The following is a 17,439-nucleotide window of genomic DNA, read 5'->3' on the forward strand; positions in this document are numbered from 1 at the left end:
TGGGAAAAGTCACGAAACGCAGACCTCAGCACTCATATTACTACTCTAAGGCATAGAGGTCATACTTACTGACAGGATCAGAGGCTAGGTAGGAAGTGGGTGACACCTTGGGAACTCCTGGACCATACTCATTGACAGCAGTCACTCTGAAGTAGTACTCTGTGCCCGGCATGAGACCGCTGACCTTAAAGGGGATCTTATCCTTCTCAACTTCGGCTTTGACCGTTCCCCACGTCTTCCGATCAATTTCACGTTTCTGAACAATGTAGTGAGTAATTTCACTGCCACCGTCGATCTCTGGAGGGCTCCAAGACAGCATGGCTGATGTCTGTTTGATGTCACTGACTTCCAGGTTGATCACAGGTCCTGGGGTATCTGTTAGAGGAAAGGACATGAAACACAACTTTTTAATGCCAATGAAACAATCCACATTTTATTTGATCACAATTAATTATGTCATAAGAAAAGCTTCGACAAGCAGAAGGTAGAACTTACCAAGAACCTTAACAGTCACAAAAACAGCCTTTTCTCCCGCAGGACTGCGCACAGTCAGACAGTATTTTCCAGAGTCATCGCGGGTGCTATCAGGTATGACCAGGAAGGTCATGGTGTCGATGATGTCGACATGGCCCTTCCTGACTACATTATCAATGCCCATCCTCCTCCAAGTGACTTTGGGAGGTGGTCTACCTCTTATGGTAGCACATAGTCTGATGGGACAACCGGCTCTTACAGTTAGCCCCGTTTTTAGATTGGCATCCAAGTCAATCTCCGGTGCCTCTGTTAATAAAACAGGCATTCAATACCAAATTTCAAATGTTACACATTGGGGGACGTAGAACAAGTCCTCACCGAGTATCTCCTTGGGGTTCACAGCTGCCTCCAGGTCACAGGGCAGGCTGAGGCCCACCTGGTTTTGAGCTGAAACTCGAAACTCGTACAGAAGTTTTTCATCCAGACTCGTGACAGTGAACTCGCAAACGACAAGCTGAGCAGCCACATTGCACCGTTTCCAACTGTCGTCTCCTTTTTTGCCACTTCCCTTCAACCTCATCTCAACAACGTAGCCGATTATGGGAGCTCCGCCATCTGACACAGGCTTGGTCCAGCCGAGCGTTACGCTCGACTTTGTGCTGTCCAGGACCTTCAAGTTGGTCGGTGGTGCAGGTGGTTCTGTAAGAAAACATGACAATTTGTACAAATGAAGTAATGACCACATATAATATCAAAAGTTTCTGACTACTCTACCGGTGACATACCAAGTGCATCCTTAGCCGAGACGGCACGCGAGGCTTTGCTTGCATTGCCGACCCCAATTTCGTTGACTGCTTTCACTCGGTATTGATATTCATGGAGGGGTAGCAGTCCTGTCACCGTCAAGCAAGTTCTAGGGGTGGCCTCTTTGTTAACAGGAGACCACCTTACAGCATGTTCCTCTTTCTTTTCCAACAGGTAACCGGTGATTGGCTTTCCACCATCTTTCTCAGGCTCTGACCACTGCACAGTCATCTCCTCCTTTGACATCTTTGTGACCTCTGGTGTTTCAGGGGCTCCTGGGACACTAAACTCAGTGCCAGCTACAATGGCTTCACTCTCCACTGCAGGGCCAGAACCCATTTTATTCTCCGCACGAACTCTGAAGATATATTCGGTTCCTTCGATAAGACGAGTAACATTAGCTTTGTTGGTGATGACAGCGTTTGAGTGGACGGACCAGACACCCCTCTTGGTGTCACATTTTTCAATGATGTAGTTGTAGATCTCACAGCCTCCATCATCTTCTGGGGTATTCCAGGATAAACGGCACCTGTCGACGGTGATGCCGGAAACCTTGAGATCACTGACGGGGCCAGGTCGGTCCAATACATTGACATTAGCATGCGCGGAGCATGTCCCCGCAATGTTTGAAGCACTGACGACGTATTTGCCACTGTCTGTACGCCGAGCAGGGGTCAGCAGCAGCTTCGAGAAGTCAGAACCAGTTTCTATCTGAAGCCTGGGGCTCTTTCTTATCTCCTCGGTGCTGTCATCCTTAGTCCATTTGACATCAGGCTGAGGTTTACCCTTAACTATTGAGTCGATCGCAATAGAGTCTCCTGCCCTAACTACAAGGGTTCCATCCAATTTGATCTTAATTTCTGGTTCAACAAGCTGTTCCTTGACCAGCACTTCAGCTGTGGTCACCCACTTGCTTTCACCACCCTCATTCTTTGTCTGAACTCTGAACTGGTAGACCTTGTTTTCAATGCACCTGTCAGCCATGAAGTAGGTCTCTTTGATTGCACCCTTGTGAAGTCTCTCCCACTCCTCAGCCTCTTTTGGCTTCTTCTCCACATGGTAAGCCAGGTTTCGACTGCCTCCATCGTAGTCGGGCTTCTTCCACTTGAGGAAGCAGAAGGTTTTGCCAATCTCGGCAATATGGAAGTCGATGGGTTCGCCAGGTTTTTCGATTGGGTCCACCGCCAGCACGGCTGTTTTGGTTTCAATGGGTGGTCCGACACCGATTTTGTTTTCGGCGCTAACGCGGAAAAAGTACTCACAGCCCTCTGAGAGAGGGGCTTTCATTAGGCGCTTTGTACAGTCATTGGACACAACTGTCCATCCTCTCTGGTTTGGCTGACGGTGCTCAATAATGTACTGGGTGATCTCTGTGCCTCCATTGTCCTCTGGATTCTCCCATGACACCATGCAAGAGTTCTTGGTCACATAGGCCACCTTTATATTCTGGCAAGCTCCAGGTGTGTCCAATACATTGACAAGAATAGTGGCTTGTGCCTGTCCACTGCTGTTCTTGGCAACAATGGAGTATTTGCCATAATCTGATCTGACGGAATCATTGATGACCAATTCACACAAAGGATAGTTGTTATTCAGCTCAGTGCGCTTTTCCCGAGACAAGGTTCTGGCATCCTTGGTCCATGTGATCTCTGGGTCAGGTCTGCCCTTGACTCTAGTCATCAAACTTATGATCTGACCAGCCCTGACAGTCAGAGAGTCCCGGCACGACACATCAACAAAAATCTCAGGAGGAACAAGAATGTCCTTTGCCAATATGGTCTCACTCAGCTCCCGGGGTTCACTGTCTCCAACTTTGTTTGTCGCTCTGATACGGACTCTGTATTCCATACCTTCGATTAGGCCTTGGACTCTGTAGGCACACATTTTGATGAGTTCCTTGTTGATCCTGTCCCACTGGGCAGATCCTGACTTCTGAATCTCAACAAAATAGCCCAAAATTGGACTGCCACCATCCCTTGTTGGTTTGGTCCAGCAGATATCAGCATAGGATTTACTCCAGTCCTTCAGTTTAGGATTTATAGGAGGTCCTGGTTTAGTGATAGCTCGAGTGGCCCTGACGGGGTCAGAGGTGAGGGATGGCTCACTAACACCAGCAATGTTCTCGGCAAAGACTCTGAACTCATAACTGTTGCCTTCAAATAGACCCGAGACTCTGTATCTGAGGTCCAATACAGAAATTTTGTTCACACGGATCCACTTCCCTGTCATTTCTCTGCGTTCAACCACATAGCCACTAATAGGACTGCCTCCATCATAGTCAGGCAAGGACCATTCCACTGTCACAGCATTCTCTGTGATATCCGAGCACATTGGGAGGCCTGGTGGGCCAGGAGGGTTGAACAGATGCTTCGCAATAGTCGGAGGACTCTCAAGCCCGGCACCGATTCCAATCTTGTTTTCTGCGCGGACGCGAACGATGTACTCACGACCCTGCTCCAGGCGGGATACCTTGGCTTTGGTGCCGATACCACTGGAGCTCACTACTGACCAGGGCTCCCACGGTTTCTTCAAGTCTTTCTTTTCAACCACATAATTGGTAATGGGTGTACCGCCATCATCTTTAGGTGGCCTCCATTGTATCATCATGTGATCAGGGGTTACCTCTAAGATGTTAATGGGTCCGATGGGTGCACCTGGAAGGTCGAGCACAGTGACATGCAGAGCAGCACTCTTGCTGCCCGCGGGGTTGGACACCGTGAGGATGAATTCCCCAGTGTCTCCTCTCTTGCAGTCTGCGATGCTCATGACCGTGGTACTTCCGGCGGACTCGATCTTATAGCGGCCCTCAGATGTTATTTCTTTACCATCCGTCATCCACTTGGCAGTTGGGTTAGGGATTCCAGTCATTTTGGCGGGGAGGACAACATTGCTTCCCGCCTTAACAACAATACCCTCAATGAGCTTTACATCGACTTCAATAGTGGGTGGCACTGAAAGAAAAAAAAACAACTTTAAGAGGCCCGCCTCATGAAACCATACCAGGGGTCGGGAACCTTTTTGGCTGAGAGAGCCACGAAAGCCAAATATTTCAAAATGTATTTCCGTGAGAGCCATATCATATTTTTTAACACTGAATACAACTAAATGCGTGCATTTTTAAGTAAGACCAACATTTTTAGAGTATGATAAGCCCACCTACTTCCCGAGCACTAATCAGAGGCAGTATTTAAGCTTGTCTTTGCCAGTCAGTCGCCCTGTGCTGACTTGTTTCATGCCTTTCGTGCATTTTTAAGTAAGACCAACATTCTTAGAGTATAATAAGTCTCTTATTCTTTTTAATAACATTGTTAGTCTGAAGCTAACCAATAATAAATAAAATCTCATGTCTCTTGATCATGTTTTTGTTTGGCCAAGTGCTGTTTGTCCTTTGGACTCTTTAAGTTCCTGTTTTTTTCCACTCCCTTGTCTGGTTTCCTTGGTTACTCATTTTGTCGAACTGTCTCTGGTGGACAATACGCCTGCTCACCTGCTTCCCGAGCACTAATCAGAGGCAGTATTTAAGCTCGTCTTTGCCAGTCAGTCGCCCTGTGCTGACTTGTTTCATGCCTTGCATGCATTTTTAAGTAAGACCAACATTTTTAGAGAATAAAAAGTCTCTTATTCTTTTTAATAACGTTGTTATTCTGAAGCTAACCAATAATAAATAAAATGTCATGTCTCTTGATCATGTTTTTGTTTGGCCAAGTGCTGTTTGTCCTTTGGACTCTTTGAGTTCCTGTTTTTTCCACTCCCTTGTCTGGTTTCCTTGGTTACTCATTTTGTCCACCTGTCTCTGGTGGACAATACGCCCGCTCACCTGCTTCCCGAGCACTAATCAGAGGCAGTATTTAAGCTCGTCTTTGCCAGTCAGTCGCCCTGTGCTGACTTGTTTCATGCCTTGCGTGCATTTTTAAGTAAGACCAACATTTTTAGAGTATAATAAGTCTCTTATTCTTTTTAATAACATTGTTATTCTGAAGCTAATCAATAATAAATAAAATCTCATGTCTCTTGATCATGATTTTGTTTGGCCAAGTGCTGTTTGTCCTTTGGACTCTTTAAGTTCCTGTTTTTTTCCACTCCCTTGTCTGGTTTCCTTGGTTACTCATTTTGTCCACCTGTCTCTGGTGGACAAAACGCCCGCTTCCCGAGCACTAATCAGAGGCAGTATTTAAGCTCGTCTTTGCCAGTCAGTCGCCCTGTGCTGACTTGTTTCATGCCTTTCGTGCATTTTTAAGTAAGACCAACATTTTTAGAGTATAATAAGTCTCTCATTCTTTTTAATAACATTGTTATTCTGAAGCTAATCAATAATAAATAAAATGTCATGTCTCTTGATCATGTTTTTGTTTGGCCATGTGCTGTTTGTCCTTTGGACTCTTTAAGTTCCTGTTTTTTTCCACTCCCTTGTCTGGTTTCCTTGGTTACTCATTTTGTCCACCTGTCTCTGGTGGACAAAACGCCTGCTCACCTGCTTCCCGAGCACTAATCAGAGGCAGTATTTAAGCTCGTCTTTGCCAGTCAGTCGCCTTGTGCTGACTTGTTTCATGCCTTGCGTGCATTTTTAAGTAAGACCAACATTTTTAGAGTATAATAAGTCTCTTATTCGTTTTAATAACATTGTTATTCTGAAGCTAATCAATAATGAATCTAATGTCATGTCTCTTGATCATGTTTTTGTTTGGCCAAGTGCTGTTTGTCCTTTGGACTCTTTAAGTTCCTGTTTTTTTTTTTTAAGCAATGTCAGCTAAGATTTATCTGAGAGCCAGATGCGGTCATCAAAGGGGCCACATCTGGCTCTAGAGCCCTAGGTTCCCTACCCCTGAACCATAGCTTTAAATGTCCATATTAATAATGTCTTACATGTTTTCTCCTGGCAGGTGACGGGGACGCTGGTGTCAGGGCGACTAATACCGATAGCATTTTGAGCCATCGCACGGAAGCGGTAGGTCTTGCCTTCCTTCAGACCTGTGACGTGTGTGTGGTTATTGGAAACTGTCTTGAAAGGGGCCCAATCCACTTGATTTTCTTCCTGGTGCTCGATGATGAAGCCGGTGATTTCGCTCCCACCGTCGCGATCGGGCCACTCCCACTCCAGCCACACCTCCGTTTTGTCTGCGTCAGTGTGGTGTAAGTTCTTTGGTGGGCCGGGTGGATCTAAAACGTAAAATGACTTCAGGTACTTTGGTCTTGGTATTTTGAATTGTATGCAGATTACAGAGGGCATCAGAACGAGTACGTAGATATAGATGGTGACTCACAGAGAGGATCGACGGCCTTGATGGGCGTCTTTGTTGTCACATAGTCGCTCCTCCCAAACTGGTTTTCGGCTGCAACTCTGAACAGGTACTGGATTCCTTCCATCAGATACATGGCCATCAAACTCCGCTTCTTATTGGAGGCGGAGACCGGGACCCACTGCTCGGCGGCCACATCCTTCTTCTCCACAACATAATTGGAGATAATGGCGCCACCGTTGTCCTCTGGGGCTTTCCAAGTTAGGTATGCAGACTCCCTGGTCACCTCAGAGACTACCAGATCTCTTGGAGGCGATGGCTTGTCTGATGAAAGAGACTTGAGGTTAAGTAGTGTTGCTGCAACTTGAGATAAGACTGTAAGGGAGAAAAAACAAACGCTTCTCTGTCAAGCTGTCTTTGACTTACTCAGAACCAGGACGTCCACGGTCGCCGTTTTCTTTCCGGCGGCATTTTCCACCATGAGAGTGTATTTGCCCGAGTCGGGGCGGACACACTTGGGGATGAAGACCTTGCTGCCGGTGGAGGTGACAGCAACAGTGATGTGGGACGGCATTTCGCCGTCATTTTTCTTCCAGCTGACGGTGGGGGTCGGCACACCCTTGATGGTAGCACTTAGGGTGATGTCGGTACCCAGCATGGCCAGATGGTCACGTGACATGTTGGCATCTAGAAGCAACTCTGGCGCCTCTGTGAAGGAAAGCAGGATTTCAACGAATAGTCATGACTAGGGATGTATCCATCCATTCATCCATTTTCTACTGCTTGTCCCTGTTAGGGTTACGGGGGGTGCTGGAGCCTATCTCAGCTGCAATCGGGCAGAAAGTGGCGTACACCCTGGACGAGTCGCCACCTCATCACAGGGCCAACACAGATAGACAGAGAACATTCACACACTAGGGACCATTGAGTGTTGCCAATCAACCTATCCCCTTTGGAGGTGGGTGGGGCCCATCCCCAGGTGCATGTATTTGTAGGTGGGAAGGGCCTATCCCCAGGTGCATGTCTTTGAAAGGTGAGAGGGGCCTATGCCCAGGTTCATGTCTTTGGAAGTGAGAGGGGCCTATCCCCAGGTTCATGTCTTTGGAGGTGGGAGGGGCCTATCCCAAGTGCATGTCTTTGGAGGTAAGAAGGGCCTATGCCCAGGTGCATGTCTTTGAAGGTGGGTGGGGCCTATGCCCAGGTGCATGTCTTTGAAGGTGGGTGGGTCCTATGCCCAGGTGCATGTCTTTGAAAGGTGGGCGGGGCCTATGCCCAGGTTCATGTATTTGGAGGTGGGAGGGGCCTATCCCCAGGTGCATGTCTTTGAAGGTGGGTGGGGCCTATGCCCAGGTTCATGTCTTTGGAGGTGGGTGGGGCATATGCCCAGGTTCATGTCTTTGGAGTTGGGAGGGGTGTATGCCCAGGTTCATGTCTTTGGAGGTGGGTGGGGCCTATGCCCAGGTTCATGTCTTTGGAGTTGGGAGGGGTGTATCCCCAGGTGCATGTATTTGTAGGTGGGAGGGGCCTATCCCCAGGTGCATGTATTTGTAGGTGGGAAGGGCCTATCCCCAGGTGCATGTCTTTGAAGGTGGGTGGGGCCTATGCCCAGGTTCATGTCTTTGGAGGTGGGTGGGGCCTATGCCCAGGTGCATGTCTTTGAATGTGGGTGGGGCCTATGCCCAGGTGCATGTCTTTGGAGTTGGGAGGGGTGTTTCCCCAGGTGCATGTATTTGTAGGTGGGAAGGGCCTATCCCCAGGTGCATGTCTTTGGAGTTGGGAGGGGTGTATCCCCAGGTGCATGTCTTTGAAAGGTGAGTGGGGCCTATGCCCAGGTGCATGTCTTTGGAGGTGGGAGGGGTGTATCCCCAGGTGCATGTATTTGTAGGTGGGAGGGGCCTATCACCACGTGCATGCATTTGTAGGTGGGAAGGGCCTATCCCCAGGTGCATGTCTTTGAAAGGTGGGTGGGGCCTATGCCCAGGTTCATGTCTTTGAAGGTGGGTGGGGCCTATGCTCAGGTGCATGTATTTGTAGGTGGGTGGGGCCTATCCCCAGGTTCATATCTTTGGAAGTGAGAGGGGCCTATCCCCAGGTGCATGTCTTTGAAGGTGGGTGGGGCCTATGCCCAGGTTCATGTCTTTGGAGGTGAGAGGGGCCTATCCCCAGGTGCATGTCTTTGAAGGTGGGTGGGGCCTATCCCCAGGTGCATGTCTTTGAAGGTGGGTGGGGCCTATGCCCAGGTTCATGTCTTTGGAGGTGAGAGGGGCCTATCCCCAGGTGCATGTATTTGTAGGTGGGAAGGGCCTATCCCCAGGTGCATGTCTTTGAAGGTGGGAGGAAGCCGGAGTACCCGGAGGGAACCCACGCAGTCCTGGGGAGAACATGCAACTACAGGAAGATCCCGAGTCCAGGATTGAACCCAGGACCTTCCTATTCTGAGGCACACGCACTAACCCGTGGTTCTACCGTGCTGCCCAATGTATATCGTTAAGATTTTATCGATACGATACCCTTATCGATATTGGTGTTTATCAGCACTCTTATCGGTAATATATATCCATCCATCCAGCCATTTTCTACCGCGTCTTCCCTTTCGGGGTCGCGGGGGGTGCTGGAGCCTATCTCAGCTGCAATCGGGCGGAAGGCGGTGTACACCCTGGATAAGTTGCCACCTCATCACAGGGCCAACACAGATAGACAGAGACATTCACACACTAGGGACCATTTAGTGTTGTCAATCAACCTATCCTCAGGTTCATGTTTTTGGAGGTAGGAGGGGCCTATCCCCAGGTGCATGTCTCTGGAGGTTGGAGGAAGCTGGAGTACCGGACGGAACCCACAGAGTCCTGGTTTGAGGAGGAAATACCGTATTTCCTTGAATTGCCGCCGGGTATATAGTATGCACCTGACTAGAATTACTGCCGGGTCAAACTCGTTTCGCAAAATAAATAGCGCATGCTTAGCATTACCGCCACTGGGGCGGTATAGCTCGGTTGGTAGAGCGGCCGTGCCAGCAACTTGAGGGTTGCGGGTTCGATCCCCGCTTCCGCCATCCCAGTCACTGCCGTTGTGTCCTTGGGCAAGACACTTTACCCACCTGCTCCCAGTGCCACCCGCACTGGTTTCAATGTAACTTAGATATTGGGTTCCACTATGTAAAGCGCTTTGAGTCACTAGAGAAAAAGCGCTATATAAATATAATTCACTTCACTTCACCACTGACTCAGGATTAAACTCGTTTCGCCAAATAATTAGCATATGCCTAGAATTTCCGCCGGGTCAAACTCGTTTCGCAAAATATTATTTTTATTAGCGCATGTCTAGAAATTCCACCGGGTCAAACTCGTCACGTCACGAGTGACACTTCACCTGTCATCATTTTCAAAATGGAGGAGGCTGATTTCAATCATTTGAAATCGCATAAAGGGAAGAAGATTAAGAGCTATTCAGTAGGATTTAAGGTCCAAGCTATTGAATATGCTAAAAAGAACAGTAAGCAGCTATGTTTTATTAATATACCGTAGCTGCGTGTGTCAAATATGAGTCATTAAACGACTGGTGGTAGAGGGCGCTAGTGATCCTTCTTGCGACTACTCGGCTGCAGAAGAAGTGACAACAAGCGCGTGTTTATTTTTTCCTCTCGCTTGCACTTTTAACATGGAGGATTACATATCCAAAATAAAACAGTTTTCTAAACTGGACTTTCAATTGAAGCAGGAGGTAATAAAGGAAGAGACAGAGAGACTTTTAAAACTGAAGAAAGATAAGGAAGACTTCTATAAACAAGTTATCGATGCTTTTGATCAAAAGGAGCTGCGCATGGACTTCATTTATAAGTAATGGTAAGACCATAATAACGTTTTTTTTAATTAAATGTGCTTTTCATCATGGTATCCTTACATCACACTCAAATTTATAAGCGCAGGCCTAAATTTACCGCATGGTAAGTGCCGGAGTGAGAAGAGGTTTTAAATCAATTAGCACTCCGGCGGAAATTCAAGGAAATACGGTAAGTTCCATCCATCCATCCATCATCTTCCGCTTATCCGAGGTCGGGTTGCGGGGGCAGCAGCCTAAGCAGGGAAGCCCAGACTTCCCTCTCACCAGCCACTTCGTCTAGCTATCCCGGGGGATCCCGAGGCGTTCCCAGGCCAGCCGGGAGACATAGTCTTCCCAACGTGTCCTGGGTCTTCCCCGTGGCCTCCTACCGGCTGGACGGTAAGTTGTTTCTGATTTTTGTGTGGTGTTGCTTCCTTATTTGTCATTATTCAAAGCTGATCGTAGTGTGTCATTACTATGTCGAACCAAAAAATACCAGTAGCGGTATCACAATGGACCGACCTACTTAGGAACCGGTACCAAAAAATACAGGTGCTGGGTATGCATCCCTAGTCACTCGCTTTCCTAACAACTTTTTATCATTTCATTTGGGATTTTGTTTTTTAAACTAACCTTAAAGGTTAATTTGATCAAAACAGTAAAAGTTCTGTGAAAACAAACGCGAAGAGAAGTCGTACCCAGTCTGTCATGGACCTTCACGGTATCTTTAACATGGGCCGGGTCCGATTTCCCCGCCGCGTTGACGGTGTAGATCCTGAAGGCGTACTCCTGGCCGTCAGCCAGCCCTTTCACCACATAGTTCAGGTCAGGGCACTCCTCCGGACTCTTATTAGCCTGAATCCAGTCCACCAATCCCGGCTTCTGGTACTCCACAAGATAGCCGAGTATCTTTCCCCTTCCGTCATGACGAGGCGTCTTCCACCTGAGACTGACTGAGTCTTTTGTCTTATCGTAGGCCTCGGGGGTGACCGGAGGACTGGGCCGCACTAAAAAACAAAGATCGGGTGTTATTCCGCCGCCGGGGTACGACGAAGACGAGTCCTTTAAAAGACACTGACCAATGGGATCCTTGGCAAGAATGGGCTTTGAGGGGACACTAGGGTCTCCGATTCCCAACTCATTTTCGGCCATGACTCGGAACTCGTACTCACAGCCCTCCACCAAGTCTTGGACTCTGAACTGCGTAGCAGGGTATATGGGTTCTCTTGTGGCCCTTGACCACCTTTTGGCGGCCGTCTCCTTCTTCTCCAGGATGTAGTTGGTGATGGGCTTGCCTCCGTCCCGAGGCCTGTTCCACAGAACTAGAGCGTTGGTGGCGTAGACTTCTCGGACGGTTGGCATCTCAGGGGCCTCTGGGACTCCTGCGGAAGGGTCACAGACCAAAGAATCAGTTGAAACTTCCAGAACTGCCAGATGGGGCCAACAAAGACTGTCATCCACTACTCGAATGACACAGGTTTTAGATAGGAAGGCTTTTGTCTACAACTTACTGAAGAGATCTTTGGCTCTCATTTCCTCGGACTCCAGTGGGTCGCTGATACCGTACATGTTCTCCGCAAAAATCCGCATGATGTACTCCCTGCCCTCTGTCAGTTTAGGGATCTATGAGAGACAATAATTTCAGTTTTGGGGCCGCATGCTCAAACTTTCAGAAAACAAATGTGAGAAGTGATCCACGGGACTAACCTTGCATGTGGTCTTGGTGGAGGCTGAAGTGACCGTGGTCCACATTTCTCTGTTGGTGTCTCTCTTCTCAATGATGTAGTTGGAGACCTCGACTCCGCCGCTGTCCAGAGGAGGTTTCCAGGAGATCACCATGTATTCGCGATGTACCTCGTCAAAGACCACCGGTCCCACTGGAGGACTTGGCCGGTCTGGGTGACAACAGAAGCATGCTGACTCCTGACAATCAACTGCAAGTCGCATCATTGACCCGTAAAACTGATGCATGCCATAGGGCAGTGGTCCTCAAACTTGTTTCACCTCAGAAAAAACATGGCTCTTCAGGTAGACCAACATTAAAATACAGTAGTGTAGTAGACCTAAGTATTCATTAAGTAATAAGTACTACCATAATGACAACATTAAAGACAGTAGTGTAGTAGACCTAAGTATTCATCAAGTACCACCATAATGACAACATTAAATAAAGTAGTGTAGTAGACCTAAGCATTCATTGAGTACCACCATAATGATAACATTAAATACAGTAGTGTAGTAGACCTAAGTATTCATTAAGTACCACCATAATGACATCATTAAATACAGTAGTGTAGTAGACCTAAGTATTCATTAAGTACCAACATAATGACAAAATTAAATACAGTAGTGTAGTAGACCTAAGTATTCATTAAGTACCACCATAATGACAATATTAAACACAGTTGTGTAATAGACCTAAGTATTCATTAAGTACCACCATAATGACAACATTTAATACAGTAGTGTAGTAGACCTAAGTATTCATTAAGTACCACCATAATGACAACATTAAATACAGTAGTGTAGTAGACCTAAGTATTCATTAAGTACCACCATAATGACAACATTAAATACAGTAGTGTAGTAGACCTAAGTATTCTTCAAGTACCACCATAATGACAACATTAAATACAGTAGTGTAGTAGACCTAAGTATTCATTAAGTACCACCATAAAGACAACATCAAATACGGTAGTGTAGTAGATCTAAGTATTCATTAAGTACCAACATAATGACAACATTAAATACAGTAGTGTAGTAGACCTAAGTATTCATTAAGTAATAAGTACTACCATAATGACAACATTAAAGACAGTAGTGTAGTAGACCTAAGTATTCATCAAGTACCACCATAATGACAACATTAAATAAAGTAGTGTAGTAGACCTAAGCATTCATTGAGTACCACCATAATGATAACATTAAATACAGTAGTGTAGTAGACCTAAGTATTCATTAAGTACCACCATAATGACATCATTAAATACAGTAGTGTAGTAGACCTAAGTATTCATTAAGTACCAACATAATGACAAAATTAAATACAGTAGTGTAGTAGACCTAAGTATTCATTAAGTACCACCATAATGACAATATTAAACACAGTTGTGTAATAGACCTAAGTATTCATTAAGTACCACCATAATGACAACATTTAATACAGTAGTGTAGTAGACCTAAGTATTCATTAAGTACCACCATAATGACAACATTAAATACAGTAGTGTAGTAGACCTAAGTATTCATTAAGTACCACCATAATGACAACATTAAATACAGTAGTGTAGTAGACCTAAGTATTCTTCAAGTACCACCATAATGACAACATTAAATACAGTAGTGTAGTAGACTTAAGTATTCATTAAGTACCACCATAAAGACAACATCAAATACGGTAGTGTAGTAGATCTAAGTATTCATTAAGTACCAACATAATGACAACATTAAATACAGTAGTGTAGTAGACCTAAGTATTCATTAAGTACCACCATAATGACAACATTAAATACAGTAGTGTAGTAGACCTAAGTATTCATTAAGTACCACCATAATGACAACATTAAATACAGTAGTTTAGTAGATCTAAGTATTCATTAAGTACCACCATCATAACATTAAATACAGTTGTGTAGTAGACTTAAGTATTCATTAAGTACCACCATAATGACAACATTAAATACAGTAGTGTAGTAGACCTAAGTATTCATTAAGTACCACCATAATGACAACATCAAATACGGTAGTGTAGTAGACCTAAGTATTCATTAAGTACCAACATAATGACAACATTAAATACAGTTTTACTGGATGAAGTGGATTGTTGTCTGAATGCTTCAACAAATGGTTTTATTCACCAATAATTCATCTATTCATTATTGTGTGAATGCTCCAAATTAAACTTCTTCTTCTTCTACTTCTCCACGTTTTGGCGCGCTCAACCTTCCACATTCTTCATCCGATTCAAAGCGTTCCAACTTCAGGCGGTTCAGCCTATTGGAGAACCGCAGGCTTTCCCTTGACAAACTCCAAAAAATTCCCAGATTTCCCAGAATTCCTGGTTTTGTGGGACAAATTTTCAATTCAAAAATGGATAGGCCCTTTTCAAACTTCCACCATTTCTCGACCGATCCAAACCCTTCCACCTTCAACACCATTCTGGAAATTCAAACTAACCTTTTTCCAAGTTCAAAAAACTCCAGGATTTTCCAGAATTCCTGGTTTTCCAAAGCCCTATTTTCTGGAAACTACTTCTCCCACATTTTTCAACCCACTTCAACCCCAAATTTCCTGGTTTTCCCCAAATTCCTGGAATTCCGTAATACCATTTCTCAATTCAACATCTACGATGAGGTGGCGACTTGTCCAGGGTGTACCCCGCCTTCCGCCCGATTGTAGCTGAGATAGGCGCCGGCGCCCCCCGCGACCCCAAAAGGGAATAAGCGGTAGAAAATGGATGGCATTTCTCAATTCAACATGTCACTACTTGAACATTTCTCAACCGATTTGAAAAATTCCAACACCGACCATTTCAACTCATTCAGAACATTCAAGTATCTTTTTACCATTTTCCGAAAAAATTCCGCTTTTCCCGCTGAAAAGAATGGGACCTTCTTCCAATATCCACAACCCCCACTAATTTTTCATCTAATCCAAACTGTTCCAACTTGAAAAAAATTCAGACTGTTTGAGAATTGTGTGCTCTACTTCAAAAATTCTCCCCAAAAAATTTCAGGATTTCAGTTCAACTTCAACATTGGAGCATCCATCCATTTCTACCGCGTGGGGCACTGGAGCCTATCTCAGCTCCGATCGGGCGGAAGGCGGTGTACACCCTGGACAAGTCGCCACCTCATCACAGGGGCAACACAGATAGACAGACAACATTCACACACTAGGGACCATTTAGTGTTGCCAATCAACCTATCCCCAGGTGCATGTCTTTGGAGGTGGGAGGAGCCTATCCCCAGGTGCATGTATTTGGAGGTGGGAGGGGCCTATCCCTAAGTGCATGTCTTTGGAAGTGGGAGGGGCCTATCCCCAAATGCATGTCTTTGGAGGTGGGAGTGGCCTATCCCCAGGTGCATGTATTTGGAGGTGGGAGGGGCCTATCCCCAAGTGCATGTATTTGGAGGTGGGAGGGGCCTATCCCCAGGTGTATGTATTTGGAGGTGGGAGGGGCCTATCCCCAAGTGCATGTCTTTGGAGGTGGGAGGAGCCTATCCCCAAATGCATGTCTTTGGAAGTGGGAGGGGCCTATCCCCAGGTGCATGTCCTTGGAGGTGGGAGGAAGCCGGAGTACCCGGAGGGAACCCACGCAGTCACGGGGAGAACATGCAAACTCCGCACAGAAAGATCCCGAGTCCGGGATTGAACCCAGGACTACTCAGGACCTTCGTATTGTGAGGCAGACGCCCTAACCCCCCCTCCACCGTGCTTGCCATCATTGGAGCATTCACACGCAAGTCCTTCAGGAATTGCTTCACCTGGTGGATTCTCAATTTGGTTTTTATATTTTTGTCAAAGTGTTAAATGTCAGCTATGAAGACTAAAGGTCAGGGTAAGGTTCCGCTTCATACCGACAACTGTGACGTTGCAGACTCCCTTCCTGGACCCGCTGCTGTTCTCCACCACCACCATGTAACGGCCACTGTGTTGGCGCTGGGCCTTCATCAAACCCAGCGACATGGAGGTCAGCGTGTTCTTGAACATGACGTGTTTGTCAGCCTTGAGCTCCTCGTCGTCTCGGTACCACACGATGGAAGGGGAGGGCTTGCCGGTGTACCGGCCCTGCAGCATGAAGCTTTCACCAACTCGGACTACGATCTTGTCACGGAAGTCCAGTTCAATGGTTGGTGGCTCTGGAACAAGTACAAATCACGTCAGTAAGTTATCGGAATTGCCCGTTGGGACTACTTTTAAGCTACTGAGCTAACCTAGTTCATCCTTGCAGGTGATTGGTTTGGTGCAGAACGACGGCTTGCCCGGTCCAACCTCGTTGACGGCGATAACCCGGAACTCATAGGTGTCACCCTCCCTCAGTCCGTCAAAAGTGTACTTCCTCTCCATCAGCTTCTCCTTCGTCAATCTGGTAAACTTGTCCTTGCCAATCATGCGAGCCTCCAGGACGTACGAAGTGATCTCAGAGCCACCATCAAACTTGGGTGCTTTCCAGGAGACGTTGATCAAATCTTTCGTGACCTTAGTGACTTCGAGCTCTTCAGGTCGGTCGGGCACACCTGAACAAGTGAAGACCCACGGGGTTAGATATTTCGGATTCTTAAAAGAACCGTAAATCACAGTTCTTCCCAAGTTGCAGTTCACTTACTCATCGGTTCCTTGATGATGATCTCGGCTGACGTCTCCATGAAGGGTCCCATGCCGATGACGTTCTCGGCGGCTACTCTGAAGAAGTAGGCCTTGCCTGAGGTGAGGCCGGTAGCCACAGCGTTCTGTCGGCTGGCGGTGAACGACAGCGACGTCCAGGCCTTTCGCTCGGCTTCACGCTTCTGTATCACGTAGTTGCTGATGGGTGAGCCGCCGTCATTCTCTGGGAAATACCAGTTGAGCTTGCAGGAATCGCTGCTCAGGTTCTCGGCCGTCAAGGGGATGCCGACGGGCCCAGGGACATCTGTCAGGGGACGCCGAAGCACATTTAAATGCCGATAAACAAATCTTACAACCTCCGGGGGTTCCTATAAACTAAATCTTTCATCTAATGTCTCACCCAGCACATCCACGGAAATGTTTTTCTTCTTCTCCCCTGCAGAGTTCTTGGCAGTCAGAGTGTAGATGCCGAGATGCCTTCTGGCACATGGTTTGATGACCAAAGATGAGCTAATGGCTGTTGTTTCCACATTGGCCTCTGGGGGCAGTGCTGCTCCATCTCTGCTCCAGGAGATTTCTGGTGATGGCTGGCCTGACACGTAAGCGATGATCCGGATCACGCCACCAGCATGGACCACGATCCTTTCCTTCACTGAGGCATCCAGATCAATCTCAGGGGCAACTAAACGGAAAGGGTAGCATAAAACTGTCTGAGAACACACACTTAGTCCATCCATCCATCATCTTCCGCTTATCCGAGGTCGGGTCGCGGAGGCAA

At 46.8% G+C, this 17,439-nt stretch overlaps 1 protein-coding gene across 1 annotated transcript in view; it reads right to left on the minus strand.

Moving 5' to 3' along the window:
• The window catches only part of LOC133538371 (titin-like), a 263,574-nt gene that overhangs the window by 77,830 nt on the left and 168,305 nt on the right, over positions 1-17,439 (minus strand). Inside the window, exons 161-175 of the mRNA XM_061879957.1 lie at positions 17,062-17,343; positions 16,663-16,965; positions 16,271-16,573; positions 15,914-16,195; positions 12,042-12,229; positions 11,846-11,957; positions 11,414-11,716; positions 11,033-11,341; positions 6,942-7,223; positions 6,540-6,839; positions 6,142-6,435; positions 1,260-4,229; positions 853-1,173; positions 496-780; positions 70-375 (exon numbers count right to left, since the gene is read on the minus strand). Coding sequence (XP_061735941.1) covers positions 70-375; positions 496-780; positions 853-1,173; positions 1,260-4,229; positions 6,142-6,435; positions 6,540-6,839; positions 6,942-7,223; positions 11,033-11,341; positions 11,414-11,716; positions 11,846-11,957; positions 12,042-12,229; positions 15,914-16,195; positions 16,271-16,573; positions 16,663-16,965; positions 17,062-17,343 — 6,840 coding nt within the window. The remainder of the gene's footprint in view (positions 1-69; positions 376-495; positions 781-852; positions 1,174-1,259; positions 4,230-6,141; positions 6,436-6,539; positions 6,840-6,941; positions 7,224-11,032; positions 11,342-11,413; positions 11,717-11,845; positions 11,958-12,041; positions 12,230-15,913; positions 16,196-16,270; positions 16,574-16,662; positions 16,966-17,061; positions 17,344-17,439) is intronic.

The sequence above is a fragment of the Nerophis ophidion genome, linkage group LG19, assembly GCF_033978795.1.
Source record: "Nerophis ophidion isolate RoL-2023_Sa linkage group LG19, RoL_Noph_v1.0, whole genome shotgun sequence".
NCBI classification, from domain to species: Eukaryota; Metazoa; Chordata; class Actinopteri; order Syngnathiformes; family Syngnathidae; genus Nerophis; species Nerophis ophidion.